This window comes from Canis aureus, chromosome 11, assembly GCF_053574225.1.
Source record: "Canis aureus isolate CA01 chromosome 11, VMU_Caureus_v.1.0, whole genome shotgun sequence".
NCBI lineage: Eukaryota > Metazoa > Chordata > Mammalia > Carnivora > Canidae > Canis > Canis aureus.
In genome coordinates, this window is record NC_135621.1 from 15,685,088 (window position 1) to 15,702,342 (window position 17,255).

The 17,255-nt window shown below is 51.8% G+C and overlaps 1 protein-coding gene across 1 annotated transcript in view; it reads left to right on the forward strand.

The window, feature by feature from the left end:
* TPH2 (tryptophan hydroxylase 2) overlaps positions 1-17,255 on the forward strand; it is an 85,820-nt gene that overhangs the window by 26,290 nt on the left and 42,275 nt on the right. Inside the window, exons 6-7 of the mRNA XM_077913851.1 lie at positions 6,818-7,014; positions 12,018-12,153. Of these exons, the coding sequence (XP_077769977.1) occupies positions 6,818-7,014; positions 12,018-12,153 (333 nt within the window). The remainder of the gene's footprint in view (positions 1-6,817; positions 7,015-12,017; positions 12,154-17,255) is intronic.

The window sequence follows — 17,255 nt, forward strand, 5'->3', positions numbered from 1 at the left end:
TTTTTTTTTTTTTCAAAGCGTATCTGTTACACGATGTGAGCAAGCTCAGGACGTGCCTACAAGAACTATCAATGCACCTGCCCCCGGTGACGTTCGGTCTCTGAGTTTTCTACTTTGTCCTCCCTGTGGGGACAGGGCAGGGTTTTCGGGGTCATCCTCGGTATTTCCAAAGAAGGTTCCTGGTTGTCTCCGCGGGACGTCTCATGCCAGGGGTTTTTCTCCCAGGGCTAGGCCTCGATTCCACGGTGACCGCGGTCGCCGCCTCCTGGGTTCGGGCGTCCCCGAGCGCCGTCCGTCCCCCGCGGTGCATATGAAGCCTTGCTTTCCAGTTCTTTGGCAAGAGGACCGAGTCGGTGGTGAGTGGAAGCTCCTGAAAGCTGCCTTTCTTTTTTTTTTTTTTTTCCCGGTAATCTAGCAATCAGTGAATAATGATTTTGGTGGTTCTGGAGAATTCCGGAATCCCAGCTAATTCCGTATAAATGGAGGAGACTCCCTAAAGATCTAATTATAACACTTCCATGTCATTAGTTTACTAGGAAGTCTCATCCTGTTGGGGTTTATACCAGCAGTAAAAAGGTTTTATTTCCCCCCACTCGCCACTTCCAACTGCATTGGGTTGGATTCTACTTTCCTGCTGGGAAGCAAGTTCCTTAGCAACACAGAGTTGGCTGTCATTTTCAATTATTAGTAAGGTCTCATTTGGGTATTTAAGGCCCAGTGCCATTCATTTAAAAAAAGATTAATCTCGAACGTGATTCAAAATGTGTCCCCCCCCCCCCACCCCCGTTGTTTGGAGTGAATGCGTATGCATGTCATCGTGCGTGTGTGCTGTTCTGAGTCGCCTCTCCTCTCCCTTCTGGGCCCTCGTTCCCCTGCGGCTGGAGGCTGAGAGGAGGGAGCGAGGCAGCTGGGAGCATTCCACAGGGCCGTTGGGACGTCCGCGTGCGCAGGTGCAGGCCAGGCTGGGACATCTGTGGTTGGAGGTGCAGGCAGCACTGGGACGTCCGGGGTGGGCAGGTGCAGGCCGCGCTGGGACGTCCGGGGTGGGCAGGTGCAGGCCGCGCTGGGACGTCCGGGGTGGGCAGGTGCAGGTCGTGCTGGGACGTCCGGGGTGGGCAGGTGCAGGCCGTGCTGGGACATCCGGGGTGGGCAGGTGCAGGCTGCGCTGGGACATCCGGGGTGGGCAGGTGCAGGCCGCGCTAGGACATCCATGGTGGACAAGCGCAGGCCATGCTGGGATGTCCGGGGTGGGAGGTGCAGTAGTGGGAGGTGCAGGCCACGCTGGGACGTCCATGGTGGGCAGGTGCAGGTCATGCTGGGACATCCGGGATGGGAGGTGCAGGCCATGCTGGGACATCTGAGGTGGGCAGGTGCAGGCCATGCTGGGATGTCTGGGGTGGGCAGGTGCAGGCCACGCTGGGACATCTGTGGTTGGAGGTGCAGGCCGCGCTGGGACGTCTGGGGTGGGCAGGTGCAGGCTATGCTGGGACGACCGGGGTGGGAGGTGCAGGCGACGCTGGGACGTCCATGGTGGGCAGGTGCAGTCCACGCTGGGACAACCGGGGTGGGAGGTGCAGACCATGCTGGGACGTCCGTGGTGGGAGGTGCAGGCCATGCTGGGATGACCGGGGTGGGAGGTGCAGGCCGCACTGGGACAACCAGAGTGGGCAGGTGCAGGCCATGCTGGGACATCCATGGTGGGCAGATCAGGCCATGCTGACTCTGGTTTGGGCAGGTCATCTCTGACAGGGTGACCCCTGCGGGGTGCTGTGCGTGGTTTCTTGGGCGGCACCCTTCCCTCCATCTGTCCCAGGGCTCGGCGCCCACATCCCCGCCATGGCCCCGTCAGTGGTCGTGCCCCCACGCCCTTCCCTGGGTGTGCCCACGAGAGTCCGGGGCCCGTCACAAAGCAGGAGCTGCTTCTATGGACAGAGCAGAAGCAGGGCCTCTGAGGCCCCCCATTTCCCTCCTAGGCCCGTCACGTTGGAGTCGCAGACATCTCCAGGCTCCTGGCTCCTTGCTCACGTGAACCTCACATTTCAGAGGACACGCGGCAAGGCCTCCTGGAGTGCATGCTACGAGGCCTCCACAGGCTGTCCTGCCCCTGTGGGTCCTTTTCTTTTTTTAATATTTTATTTATTTATTCATGAGAGACACACACAGAGAGAGAGAGAGAGAGAGAGAGAGAGAGAGAGGCAGAGACACAGGCAGAGGGAGGAGCGGATCCATGCAGGGAGCCCAATGTGGGACTCGATCCCGGGTCTCCAGGATCACACCCTGGGCCAAAGGCAGTGCTAAACCGCTGAGCCACCCGGGCTGCCCGGGGCTGCCTGTTTTAAAATTAATTAATTTATCTGAGAGAGTGAGCGAGAGAGAGAGAGAGAGAGAGAGAGCAGGGGGAGGGGTGGAGGGAGAGGGAGAGAGGGAACCTTAAGCAGCCTCCCCATGGAGCGCGGGGCTCAAACCAAGGGTGGCCCTGCGCTGCCTCTTGGTAAGCGGCCTAGCTCCGGCGGCGGGGCTTTCTCTAGGATGGGAAGCCCCTCAGTGACTTTAGCCTTGGCCGGAGCAGGGGTCTAGGACGCTGAAATACGGTGCCTGTCACACGTACCCTGAGACGCATCCCTGTAGATGGGTGTGAAATGATTATGGAGATATATCCCGGACCCCGGAAACAGCAGCCCCCCGCCCGTTGTCCTGCTCACCTACAACTCACTCACCCCGACACATGCTAGTGCCTGACAAGCCCAAAGGCGGGCAATGCATCCTGTTTTCCCTGTGGGGATGGTGTTTATCTTTCCAAATGTCCAATTTTGAAGTTGTAATTATTTTTTTGTATATTTTTCTGAAATTTCGGAGTTATTTATTTATTTATTTTAAATTTCGGAGTTTTAAAAATGTGCATGCATTCCCAGCGCCCCACGCCCTGCCTCTAAGCTTACTGAGAAGACTGAGTGAGCCCGTGTGGATCTGCAGATCCAGCAGGTACCCTGCTTACCTACGGCTGCATGGGGGATGTTCCAGGTATAACTATCCTTACCTCTGGGCCTTATTTCAGTTTGAGATGAGAAAGTAAGTGGGGGTCTGGAATACATTTTTCATTTCGTTGGTATCCACCGATCAATTCAGCCCAGACTGGCTGGGCTTTAAGACTGGGCCTTGGGATCCCTGGGTGGCTCCGCAGTTGAGCACCTGCCTTCGGTCCTGGGATCGAGTCCCGCGTCGGGCTCCCTGCATGGAGCCTGCTTCTCCCTCTGCCTGTGTCTCTGCCTCTCTCTCTCTGTTTCTCATGAATAAAGAAATTAAAAAAAAAATCTAAAAAAAAAAAAAGAGGACTGGGCCTTAAGTTAGTGATTAATCAAGGATTAGTTCATAAAAACCACTTTAAAAATGGTAGAAAAGTAGCCCACGGTGAGCTCTCATTAAATGGGTTTTCATTATATAATCTTATCAGCGACAGAGAAAAATAGGAAATTTTTTTTTCTTGGTTCTTGGAATTTGGCTGTTAATAATAGGCATAAAATGGGACAAATTAGCATTGGCTTTGTGATGAAGTTGGCTTCTCAGCATTCGCCTTGAGTAGTCACGGGGCCAGGCGCTAGCGAGGAATCTGGGGAGGCTGAGGTCAGCGTGCCCTGCCATCAGGGAGGCCTGGGGCCCGGGAGGCGGCCAGCGAGCCCCGCAGGCGGGACGGAGGCGCCGAGACAGTGAGCTCGCCGCTGACCACCCAGTTCCCCAAGAGCGGGGCTGGACGTTCCTTATTGGGTCTCAGATCCGCAGGACTCGTTCCCGTCCTAGCCCCCGCTGGCTGGCCCTCACTGCGTGCTCCTGGCGACGCTCAGCTCCCCTTCGAGATGCCCCAGGTTTGCAGACTCGTCCTGGGGGAGACATTCAACCTAACAGCCTCTCCGCATTCCATTTACCCTTCCAGCCTCCCCACTCTCCTACCTGCTGCTCGCGCGCCGCTCTTACTAGCTTTATTTATTTATTTATTTATTTATTTATTTATTTATTTAGGTTACTTTATTTATTTAATAGTTTTTTTTATAAATTTATTTTTTATTGGAGTTCAATTTGCCAACATATAGAATAACACCCAGTGCTCATCCCGTCCAGTGCCCCCCTCAGTGCCCATCACCCAGTCACCCCAACCCCCCCCTGGCCACCTCCCCTTCCACCACCCCCAGTTCGTTTCCCAGAGTTAGGAGTCTCTCATGTCCTGTCTCCCTTTCTGATATTTCCCACTCATTTTTCCTCCTTTCCCCTTTATTCCCTTTCACTATTTTTTATATTCCCCAAAGGTATGAGACCACAGAATGTTTGTCCTTCTCCGATTGACTTATTAGCTTTATTGGCTCACCTGACTCCAATTGATTTTGTTGGATTTTCTGGAACTGGAGGCAGATCGTCTATATATTTATTTCCCTGCATCCTTTCTATTTTTCTCTCTCCACTTCAAGCTCTCATCTTAAACTTATCGCAGATGCTATAAGCTTTAGCGGTCTTGATCTTCTCAGCAAATATTTGCCAGGTTGTAATTTCTTATTTGTTATCAGCCGCTGGGTTTAAACAAGGCTAATCTTGCTCTAATTTCGTTTGCGTAAGCCCCAGCCTTGGCACTCGGAGAAAGCGAATGCTAGCTTCTTGTTCTTTCTTAAGTGTGTTATGCCCTCATCCCTCCCGTACCCACAGTTCATTTTTTTTTAAGAATGAAAATTTGGGGGGATCCCTGGGTGGCTCAGTGGTTTAGTGCTGCCTTCAGCCCAGGGCATGATCCTGGAGACCCGGGATTGAATCTTGCATCGGGCTCCCTGCATGGAGCCTCCTTCTCCCTCTGCCTGTGTCTCTGCCTCTCTTTCTCTCTCTGTCTCTCATGAATAAATAAATAAAATCTTAAAAAAAAAAACTTTGGGGCGTCAGAAACCTCACATTTGGACCTAAGGTTTGAACAGAAGGCATTCTGGCAAGAGTGCCCTGAGGTGTAGAGACAGCCGGGTGGGTGGGGGTGGTTGTTAACCTCATCTTGTTACGTCCTGTTTCCCTTTTTTGCTGCCTCAAGGATGGAGAGAGGGTGGGGGGTGAGGGACGGGGGATAGAGGGGTGCAGGGTGCAGGGAGGGGTGAGGGCCGATGTGGGTGGGCAGCATGGTCCCAGCTTGCTGCAGGTGCCCTGAGCGCTGGCCCCCTGGGCTCCTGGCCCGGCCCCTGCCCTGCAGGCTGGATCATGTAGACGCAGAGGCCACGCTGCTGCTGGCGTGTGCGGATTCAGACTCCCCTGGGTCGTGTGCCCGTGGAGCGCGGGGCAGAGCTGCCTGCAGTGCTGCCTCTGGCTGTTGGCTATGTCGTGAAAGGTTGTCTCAAAACCCCAATTTCACTTTTAAAACGAGTGTCTTAACCAGAAGCTAAGTTCGGATTCCAGGCTGCCAACAAGGGCTGGTGAAGCTTGGACCCATGGGTGGGTGGGGGGGTCCAGGTGCTTCGGGCTGTTTCCTGCGGGGACAGGGGACAGCGGCGCTTCCTCAGCACCTGTCTGTCCGGGATCTCGGGGATCCCACCCGGCCCGCCAGGATGCTCCCCTTGGCCAGCCCGCGGCCTCCTCTCCCTCCCCTGACCCAGGGGGCTCCCCTGGGGGATCCAGCCCACTGCCCCAAAGTGTGGTCAGGACACAGCCAGGTCTGCTGGTGTGCGCGCTGTCTCGCTGTCTTGAGGTGCGAGGAACGGTCGTGGCACAGACCACGGGGCACACAGGAGCTCCCTATTGTCACGTTCTGCAGCTCTGCAGGGAAGGTTTGCTGACCCCCCTCCTAAAGAGAGAAGGAGTGTGGTGCCTAACGAGCGCCCCTATTGTGCTCTTTGCAAACCCCTTACTTTAGAATTCAGTGTGGTTTTCTAAAAAAGATTTCATTTTTTTAAAAGATTTTATTTATTTATTCATGAGAGACACACAGAGAGAGAGAGAGAGAGAGGCAGAGACACAGGCAGAGGGAGAAGCAGGCTCCATGCCGGGAGCCAGGTGTGGGACTCGATCCCGGGACCCTGGGGTCATGCCCTGGGCTGAAGGCAGGTGCTAAACCGCTGAGCCACCCGGGGATCTCCGAAGATTTCATTTTTAAGGACTCTGCACACCCGATGTGGGGCTCAGACCCACCGCGCCGAGACCCAGGGTCACGGGCCCTGTGCCTGAGCCAGCCAGGTGCCCCCTAAGGATTGAGTCTGGTTGTTTTTTAGCAGTTCCTGGACATTTTACTCACCGAATGAAAAAATATCTCAAAATTATACGCAGAGATTGGGGTGGTTTCCCTGCAAGGGCCGGAGAGAACCCACAGGCAGTTTCATTTTCCAGCGACGACGTCCGTTTATTGCCATGGTTGGGTGGCGGCAGCCGAGGCTTCCAGAGCCCCGCTGTGCACCTGGGCCAGTTCTGTGAACGCGGGCGCTCAGTGGCTTCTGGCGCGGGGCAGGGATGCAGACCCCACCACACCCCCATGAGGACGAGTGAAATAGGGCTTAGTCGAATCGCTTATGTGGAAGTCCAAATCCGCACACACCACTGTGGCAGGTAGTTCTTGGGGCACAGGGTGGCCCAGTGGTTGAGCGTGTGCCTTAGGCTCAGGGCCCCCTCGGGGTCCCTGCTTGTGGGGGGCCTGCCTCTCCGGGGCCCTCTGCCCGTCCCTGCTCGGGTCTCAGGTCCGTAAAGGTGATGCTAAAGGCCTGACCCCCCGGGGGGACCCTGGAAGGGGCCCGGCGTCCCCCCTGCAGGAGGGGCCGGGCCCGCGGGAGGGGCCGGGCCGCCTGGGACTGACCACCGTGTCCCGGCCCAGCGGGCAGCCCATCCCCAGGGTGCAGTACACGGCGGAGGAGACGCGCACCTGGGGCGTGGTGTTCCGGGAGCTGTGCAAGCTCTACCCCACGCACGCCTGCCGCGAGCACCTGGACAACCTGCCGCTGCTGACCCAGCACTGCGGCTACCGCGAGGACAACGTGCCGCAGCTGCAGGACGTGTCGGCCTTCCTCAGAGGTGAGCCCCCGGCCCCGGACGCTGCCCCCCCAACTGCCCCCGGCCCCGGGGACATTGTCCCCCCCAAACTGCTCACCTCCCTAAACTGCTCCCGGGGACACTCCCCCACCACTGACACTGCTCCCCCGCCCCCAGGGACACTGCCCCCCTAATGCTACCCCCTGTACACTGTCCCCCCATGATGCACCAGGCTGTGCCCTGCTCCCCCCAGGAGCACACAGCTCCCCCCCAGGACACACTGCTCCCCCCAGGGGCACACGATGCACCAGTGGCCCTTCTGACAAATGGGGGAAGACTGTGCCTGCAGGACAGGAGCCCCGAGCAGCCAGTGAGCCCCCGGCTCCCGTGCATGGAGGGCCTCAGCCCTTGCTGGCTTGCTGGGGGGGCGAACCCCACAGGACGTCCTCGGCAGGTACAGCCTGGGGCTGTTTCTGATCCAGGAGCTGCCCTGGGGAGCCGTGTGGGGGTGCAATGACCTCGCACGTGACACTTTATGTGCTTTGCTAAGCGGCCACGTGGGTGAAACATCGGGGGACGGGGGACAGGGAGCCAGCGGCGGGCCTGGGTGTGGGGGGTGGGGGGGGAGGCAGTCTGTGAGCCAGGAAGTGCTGTCACACATATGTGCTGTGCCAGGGACTGTTCCGAGACATGGGTGGCCCCAGGTGCAGTTCCGTGGGCCCCCTCCTCATGCCTGGCCCCGGGGGCTGTGGGTGGGCTCAGCTGCCAGCTGCCCCACCAGCTCCTGTGTCCTTTCCCTCCCTGTCCCCAGAGAGCAGCTGTGAACCCAAAAGCTGCCGCCTTCCTTCTTTCCTGCCCACCCTCCTTGCACGGGGGACCCTGTATCCTGCAGCCTCATCAGGCCCCCCAGGCCCCCCCAGCCTCCCGGCACACAATCCGTCTGTGGGACAGTGTCCCGCGGCTGCTGTAACACGTCGCCACAAACCCGGTGACTTACAGTGACACAGACCTGCTACCTTATGGTGCCGGAGACGAGAGGTCTAGCGCCAAGGTCCTGGTCGGGCCACATTCCTTCTGGAGGTGCTTCCGCAGCCCTGCCTCTTCCAGCTTCTGGGGTCTCCCCACATTCCTCGGCTCCATGGCTCTCCTCACGTCTCCTTCTTTCCCTGTGACCCTCCTGTGACCCTTCTTGCAAGGATCCCGGTGATTATATCAGACCCCCCAGAGTAATCCGGGATAACTGCCTCCTTGAAAAACCCTTAACTGGTCACACCTGCGGAGCCCCTCCTGCCACGGTCCCAGGTCCTTTGGGCTGTTAGCTTATGGGGCCTCCAGTGTTGCCGCCTCTAGCTTTACTACCCTCGTGAGCCTGTGCTTTGCCTTCGTCCCACTGCCCCTACCCCAAATTGAGGCCCCTATTTTACACCCCCAATGCCTGTATCTTCTCCCCCTTACTCTCTGGACCACCGCCTCCAGGGGAAGCTTCCTAAAGCATCGTGTCCTCCTGGCACCTCCGCTCAGAAGCCATCAGTGGTTCCCCTTTTATTTTCCTGAGGTTGGACATGGTTTTTGTTTTTTTTTGCTTTTCTTGGTAAAGGCCAGATCATGAATATTTTCATTTTTGTGGGCCCAGAGGCAACATTGAGGCCCTTCTGCCAGTCCTCATATAACTGTTTCTATGTGACTGTTAAAGAAACGTAAAAATTTTTTCTTGGCTCGCGGGGCGCACACAAACCAGGGGGTTTGGACGCCAGGCCATGGTCTGCTGATTTCTGGCTGACCCGGGCCGGGTCTGAACCACTCAACCTCAGTTCCCTGCCCTGGCCTGGCTTTCTGAGGTGGTGCGCTGTGCCGTACAACCTCCGAGCTCCCCGTGGGCTCCCCACACCTTTGCGCAGGTTCTGTCCCTCCGTCCCTCGCCTCTCAGAGTCCATCCTTTCTTCCCCTCTGAGTCCTGATGGTAGGAGTGATCAAGACCTTCCCTCTAATCGCTCATCCTAGATCATGTGTGTGTCAGGCTAGAGAGTGGACGGCCGAGAGCAGGGACACGGACGACCGCACCTGGTGCGATGGGAGCGCCCCTCGTGTGACCCTCACCCACGACAGCTGTTACTACGGGAGGGCGGGAGATTGAGGGCCACCCACCAGTGCCACTGACTTAGGGCCTGATTACATGATGCCGCGTGTTGCTGTTTAGCTGGGTTACAGGCTCCCTAATGGTCTTGCCTCTCGCCCGTCCCTGCTTCCCACAGCCTTACGTGGATGTTACAGATTTGCCGCGGCCTTGGTTGCTCTTATACAGGAATTGCTTTTTACTGCGTTGTTTCCCAAACCCGAGTAAATTAGGGTCCCACCCCATAATTTTTGCCATATCCATCTCCCAACTTAATATTGCTGTGAGAGGCTGGATGGTATGGCATGGACTCTGGGCACGATGCCTGTACTGCATCCCCATTCTGTCTCTCTGCTCCTGGCTGTGTGGCCTCTGATGAGCTATCTATTTTATTTTATTTTATTTTATTTTATTTTATTTTATTTTATTTTATTTTATTTTATTATTTTATTTTATTTTATTTTATTTTATTCATTCATTTATTCATTCATTCATGAAAGACCGAGAGAGCTGAGTGAAGTAAGTCAGTCGGAGAAGGACAAACATTGTATGTTCTCATTCATTTGGGGAATATAAATAATAGTGAAAGGGAATATAAGGGAAGGGAGAAGAAATGTGTGGGAAATATCAGAAAGGGAGACAGAACGTAAAGACTGCTAACTCTGGGAAACGAACTAGGGATGGTAGAAGGGGAGGAGAGTGGGGGGTGAGAGTGAATGGGTGACGGGCACTGGGGGTTATTCTTTATGTTAGTAAATTGAACACCAATAAAAAATAAATTTAAAAAAAAAAGAGAAAAAAAAAAGGCTAGAAGTTGCCTGATACACAGAAGGCACTAGTAACTTTAAGGACTAAAGGAAAAAAAAAAAAAAAAGACAGAGAGGCAGAGGCATCGGTAGAGGCAGAAGCAGGCTCCCTGTGGGGGTCCTGATGTGAGACTCGATCCTGGGACCCAGGGATCACGACCTGAGCCAAAGGCGATGCTTGACCCCTAAGGCACCCAAGTGGCCCTCTGATGAGCTATCTTAACCTCCCTGGGCCTCAGTTTCTTCTCTCCAAATGGACATAATCATTTTACCAACCTTACACAGTGACCAGGAAGGGAAGCTGGTATACCCAGAGCCCTAAAGTTATTTTATTTTATTTTAAGATTTTATTTATTTATTCATGAGAGAGACAGAGAAAGAGAGAGGCAGAGACACAGGCAGAGGGAGAAGCAGGCTCCATGCAGGGAGCCCTGACGCGGGGCTCGATCCCAGGACCCCAGGATCATGACCTGGGCTGAAGGCAGTGCTAAAGTGCTGAGCCACCTGGGCTGCCCGTAAAGTTATTTTTTAAAGAAATATTTTATTTGCTTATTGAGAGAGAGAGAGAGAGAGAGAGAGAGAGCAAGCATGTAGGGAGTGGGGAGGAGAGCAGAGGGAGAGAACCTCAGCTGAGACCTGAGCTGAAACCAAGAGTCTGAGGCTCAACCGACGGAGCCACCCTGGTACCCCACCCTAAAGTCATTAGGGTGGAGTGTAGCAGAGTCATAATTCTTAGGGCTATTGTAATTGTTCTTGCTGTTATTCTTCACGACCCCTGTGAACTGGACACGGGGAGCTCAGTCCCCATCATTCACTGGCACACACAGCAAGTGTAATGTAAATGTGTGTGTTTTTTAGAATTATTTTATTTTTTAACAGACTCTCTTTTAAGTACCTGATTTATTTACAAAAGGAAGCGTTTAAGGCGATGATATCCATAAATTCAAAGTTCTTGATGCGTTAGTTACATATTTAAAAAAATTCATATGAAAATAAGATACATAACTTCAAATAAGGAACATTCTTCCGTGTGCCGCTACTCAGGCCCCACACGTGGGATATACTGGTTTAATTGACATAAAATAGAAAAAAGAAGAGAATATACTTCTCTTTTTGGTAGTCAGTAGGGAACAATCCGAAGTAAAAGCTTGTAGAACGAGCTCATAGCGCTGTTAGAATTATGGGTCTGAGGAGGCCTGAGAACAGGAATGTTTTCATATAGATATCAGAAATCCCAGGATGGACTCGTTTTATGAGCTTAATTGGTTCTTGCCTTTAAAATCCATTCTAACCGTTCTGAGGTGCTCTCCTAATGAGATGAGGTTTTCAGAATGGGAGCCTTTACAGTGCTGGTGTCAGAGATAAGAGTAGCTCTCCTGTTGTAAATTTTCCGGGTCTTCTCTGCAAGCGAGCCTTCGGTAGCCCTCAAACCCACAGCACCGTTGACCCACAGCCTAATGGGGTTAGCGGTATAGGGCAGCTTCGTAGACTGTGTTATACTCTGTTTATTTGCCTCCTCTTACCACAGCCCAGGAGCACGTGTAGCTCTAGTGTTCCTCTTCAAATGATAGCAATTAATGTGATGGTTTTCATAAAATCACAGAAAACAACGACGTGGAGTGACAGAGTCTGGGGTATTGACAGTAGAAAGCAATGGTGTGACCTGAATCCATGAGGCTAGTGACGGGGGCGGGGGTGGTGGTGATGGTGACTTAGCTTGTGTGTTGATGGGCCACACACAGGCGGCATGGGTGTGTCATTTAGAAAGATGCCAGGTGACACGTGGCAAGCATCACTCTCATTGTGATCTTGTCCTGTGAGTTTTGAGCTTTCGTGTCCTCATTTAGCTTCTGAATTTAAATCTTTAAAATAATTTTTTTTTCACCTTTCTTTCCATTTTAATGAGTGTCTTGTTCCCCTGGAAACCGTCATGCGGGAGCATATTTTAGTAATCAAAAGCCACAAACGTGATAGCTTTTGATGGTAGATGCCATTCACTTGTCAAGAGTTCTAAGACCTTGATGACTTTGTTTCTAGAACGTCCCGGTAAATAGTAGGACGCCCTGCTTGGGCTCTCCAGTCTTGTCGAGCTAATACTTAGTTGGCTGTTTATGATGACATTTCAGAAAGATCAGGCTTCACGGTGAGGCCCGTGGCTGGCTACCTGAGTCCGCGAGACTTTCTGGCAGGACTGGCCTATAGAGTCTTCCACTGCACCCAGTACGTCCGGCATGGCTCGGACCCCCTCTACACGCCGGAACCGTGAGTACCCACATCGCATTCCCAGGCTGAATGGAGGCCACCCCCCTGTCCAGTGGTCAGATTGACGTAGGCCCTCCCTTACCCCCAAGTAACTTCATCTGCGAGCTGAGCGCTCACCGAAACATCAGCTTTCTGGGTGATGCACCAGCTGGGCGTGCAGGCTCTCTAATAGTCTCACTTTAGTTTGCCTCCACTCAACCTTTTGCGCTGGCCAGGCTCTTGGTGACATTGCTCCTGAAAACGCGAACGTTCCATAAAGCCGTGATCCACTCCATATAAACCATTCAGACGATGTTGCCTTTGGAGAAGCAGGGCTCAAAGTTCTAATAATAGGGACAATCCCGACATGCCAGGTGCTGCTCTCATGAACTCATTCAATCCCCAATGGCAATTCCTCAGCGTAGATGGTTATTTCCAGTCTTACGGATGAGGAGATGCAGGCACATTGGGATAAGTCAATGTCAGCATAGCAGGACTCCCATGCCTCTCCCGGGGGGAGGCTCTTCCACGTGAAGGACATCCACGTCCACGTGCCGTGGCAGTTCTCAGATATGCTTGCTACCGAGTCCTTCTCCTTTAGTGTTTTTTATCAGCCCTAAAGGTCAGAACTTTGGGCTGTGTTCTTCCTGCCATCTTTGTTTCCCGAACAGTCCTCCAGTCCTCCCCACGACCTCTAGATATATATTGAGTTTGTGATTCTTCTTTGCCTCTGTCAGCTTTCCTTGAGAGCATCTACCTTTGGGGCTTTTATCCGTCCTCTCCTGGACAATGGGTGGCCAAGGGATGGGTAAGCTGTGAACCCTCAAGTGTTAATATTTTGGCCTTAGCACACATGGTTGGTAGAGTCTCTAATGGTGAAACCCTGGCCCCGTTTCCTTAAACTTACTGAATTTTCCAGGGCCTTGGAGGCAGACACAAATCTCTTCTTCTCTGGGAAACACTTGCCACCCGTATACACACTCACTCCTTCCTTAGCAAATCTGTCATTTACTTTCCTTAGTATCCATCTATTACAGGTAGTTAGCCTTGCTAGCTCTTAACATTTTAACTTGGGTCTTCTATCTTTGCCAGAATTATAAACTACTTGAATGTTTCTTTGTGTGCTTCTTAAAAAAATAAACATCTATTGGGAGATTGCGATATGCGTGGGTTAGCTAGGAACAAGACAAGGTCCCTATTCTCTGGGGCGAATGAGTGGGGGGTGGGGGACATGGTCAGCATACAAACACATAGGTAATATGGTGTCAGGCACAAGTGCTCTGAAGTGCCCAAAGTGCTGGAAAGACAAATAAAGCAGGGTGAGGAGATGAACAGTAATCGGCAGTGCTCTTTTGGGTTGAGTCATCAGCAAGACCTCTTGGGAGGTGACATTTGAGCAGAGACCTAAATGCAAATATCTCCCAGTAGAACATTCCAGATAGAGAGAAAAGGGCAAGGGCCAAAGGCCCCAATGGCTGGGAGTTGTCATAGGGTTTCTGCCCCCTTGGGATCCACTTGAATGAGTGTCTGCCCCTAATCTTATCCCAATTTGTTACCCAGTCTTCTTCAGGACACTGGGGTTATCACTTGGCTTCTGATGCTTACTAGGATAATCTTGTGATTAATGGGCTGCCATAATCTTTAGTGGGGAGCCGAAAGTCCTTGGAGGTTCAAGCAGTTGAGGAGCTGCTGCTGGTGGAATTAGGCAGGGATTTGAGTTGGGTCTCTGAGGCGGGCAGGAGGCTCACTGACCAGGTAGGTCCCCACAGGGTCACTACCTTGCTTTTTTAGCTCCTTTCAGCTTCCCTGAAAGTGTTTTCAGGGTAAACAAAGGTTACTTATAGGACTCAAGACATTTGGAAAAGAAATGCTTCTTACAGTGCAGTGAGTACTCAAAGGAGCATTGTCAGAGTTAGAAAGGCAATCTCTAAATCTAGCCCAGAGGGTTTACAAATTGCCCTGTTTACAAATAGCAGGCACTTTGTTAGTTCCTTTTGAATAACTGGCCCCCCTGAGACCTGTGATCCGTGCCAATAGGTATGCAGAGAGAGAGAGGGCAGAGAAATGAGATTTTAGCCACGGAGGTCTATAAAATTTTGGGATAATGTGTTACATTTTTACCAAAGTGCTTTCAGCCAATTCATTCAGCAAACATTTATGTGCAATGCTGGCAGAGAGGTGCAGCGGATTCAAAGATGAATAAAATACAGCAGCTGTTTCTTAAAGCAGCTCACATTCTGGTAGGAGAGATAGAAACATAAATAATTATGAAAGAGTGTGGTTGGGCTCTTAGAAGGGTGTGTGCAAAGTGTTAGAGGAGTGAAGAGGAGGGAGCGGTCCTAAACAGCTTTTCAGAGAGGGTATAAACTGAGTGCGGGGAGGTCTAAAAGGGGGAATAGGAAATTGTTCTTGTCCAAGGCAGGGTGCGGGGAAGGGGAAAGCTTTCAAGTCAAGGAAGCAGCAAGGACAAAGTTGTGGAGGCTCACAAGAGGCATAAATGAGCAAGGCTTGTCACACAGAGTGGCCAGAGCACAGGGTGTGCGTCAGGGATGGCATTTTTTGGGGATACAGTAGGAACGATCACTTGTCAGACGAGGACCTTTGGGCTGAATTCTGTAGGCAACAGGAGCTATCCAGGGTTCTGAAGCATGATCCCATACTTGGGTTTGGGAAAGACGATGCCGGGGGTAGGAGCTGGGGAAGCGTAAAGAGTGAACTAGCCCGAAATCCAGCAGGAGCTCACATTCCAGTGAAAGAATATTGTTTATAATTTCTTGAACTAGAAAAAATCGGTGGGCTAGGACATCTATGTGGGAAACTCCATCATGATGGAATGAACAATATTTGGTGACTGTAATAAGGGTGAGGAGAGAGTCCTCAGGGTAACTATAAGGTTTTTAGATTGGGAAGCTTAATGGATAGCTTTTTTTTTTTTCTAATAATGACAGAGAATATGGGAGCAGGATAGCGCTTGGAGGGAAGAGGGAAGGAAGGAGGGAAAGGAGAGGAGAATTTGGGTTGGGACGTGATTTTTGAGGTGCTGATGAGTGGGACCTCATGGAGAAGCCCCTGGTAGTTGGAGACAAGTATGTGGAGTTCAGAACTGAATTGAAAGATCCCACTAGAGATGTGGGTGTCTTCTTGCATGACTCCCATGATGCCCCAGACAAGAGGAGCCTTACGTCAGAGGATGGAAATGTGGGATTCAGTAACTTGGGTTTTTTTTTTTTTTAAACAACAGACTCTTTTTTTGGGGGGGATGGGGTGGGTTTTATGTTATTCCTTTGTTGTGTTTATGTAATTTTCATTTGTTTGTTGAATTATTATTATTTTATGAGTAGGTGATACGTGTGCATGATTCAGAATTCAAAGCCTACTGTGAACAGTGACTTCCTTTTCCTCCTCTGCTCCCTTGACACCCATCTCACCTCTGCACAGGCGACCACGGCTGCCAGTTTCCACTGTCCCCTTCCAGCAATATACTAGACATAATTCCCTATAAAGACCCCTTTAATCCAGATGTATTGCAAACTCCTAAATCCCTTCCCAGCTGCAGCTGTTGAAGGGATGGGACCACACACTGGGAGTGCTGTTTCCTGCCCAAGCACTTTTCCAGGCATTGTCTTTGTAATGAAATCCCATTTCCTCAATTGAAAACCAACCAGGGGGCAGATTCTCCAATTTGTGAAGTTCACCATGTTCGGTGCTTCCAAGTACCCGCCTTCAATTGCTGAACTGTTGTGGTGGAGGCAGCACTAATGAGACAAAGGTGAGCCCTGAAGATGTCGGTGGAAATGAGAGTGAAGGTGGCCAAAAGACATTATCTGAAAATAAGAATTTTATTTTCCTTTTCGGTCCTTGTAGCCTGTCTTTTGATATCTTAGCTTTCAACAAATACTGGATTTTAAACGTGTCTTTGGCCTGTTTTTACATTTTGCATGTTACAGACTGTTCTCTAAACTTGGCTGGATAAGGGGACTTTCATGTAAAAAGTGATGGCTGATTGGATGGGTTCCCTGGGGGGAGAGTCTTCTGGCCTGAAGGATAGCAGTGAGAGTTGTGGAGAATCAGGGGCTCTCGGTTTTCTTGGTAGGAGGACTCGCTTTTCCAAGTGTTTCTACCTATATGGAAAGGTCACCACTTTGCTGGAAGTGCAGAGAGATCCTTCTGCCTTGCATGCAGTGCCTGACGCAGTGCAACTCCTAAGTCCCTTCCACAACTTTAATCAGCTGCTATCACGTTCAACCTTATCAGTGATGGAGTATTGAAATTTGTAAATGGTTTCCTTTAAATCAGTTGGGTCAAATTCAGGGTTGTTCCAATAATAGCCCTCTTCTCACTCAGAGCAACGAAAGATGCAGAGCTCCAAGCCCCATGGTGTGTGGGCATCACCTGGCGCGGGAATGGTGCCAGAGCACCAAGTTGGAAAGGTCCACCATCTCCAGGTTTCCTCTTCGCCTCTTGGAGAAATCTTTTTGCACCCTCTGGCCACCTCATCTTTTCTCCTCCTCGACACTACTGATATTTTGGATATTTGGGGCCAGGTGATGCTTTGTTGTGGAGGGCTGTCTTGTGCATTGTAAGATGTTTAGGAGCCTCCTTGGCCTCTAACCCCTACGTGTCAAGAGCTCCCTTCCCCTTAAGCCAGAGGTGACAACCACAGGTGTCCGCAGATATTGCCAAATGTCCCCTGATGGGGGCAACGTTACCCCCAGTGAGAACCACTGTTCTGGAAGAAATTTGATAGGTTGTGTTAACATTGTTGCTCTGTCTGCCAATGATTGCCTCCTGTCGACTCTGTTTCCCTTCTGAAACACAAACAGCAGTATGGAATCAAATCCCCTTGGTTAATCTCTGCTCTCTGTTGCACTTGGAGAGACAAGTCTAATCGTGTCAAACTGTATCTTCTGCTTCTCTTTCGCCTCATCCAAAACCTTATGTTCCAGCTGCACTGGACTTCTCACCATTCCTGCCATCCCGCTGGCTCCTGCCTCCACCCCTTTGTACAGGTGGTTCATTCTGCCCGGAATGACTCTAGTAAAACCCTCTTAATTCTCTAGGATTAAAGCTCAGTCACAACCTTCTCTGTGAAGTTTTTTCTAGGCAGAGCTGGACGTTCCTAG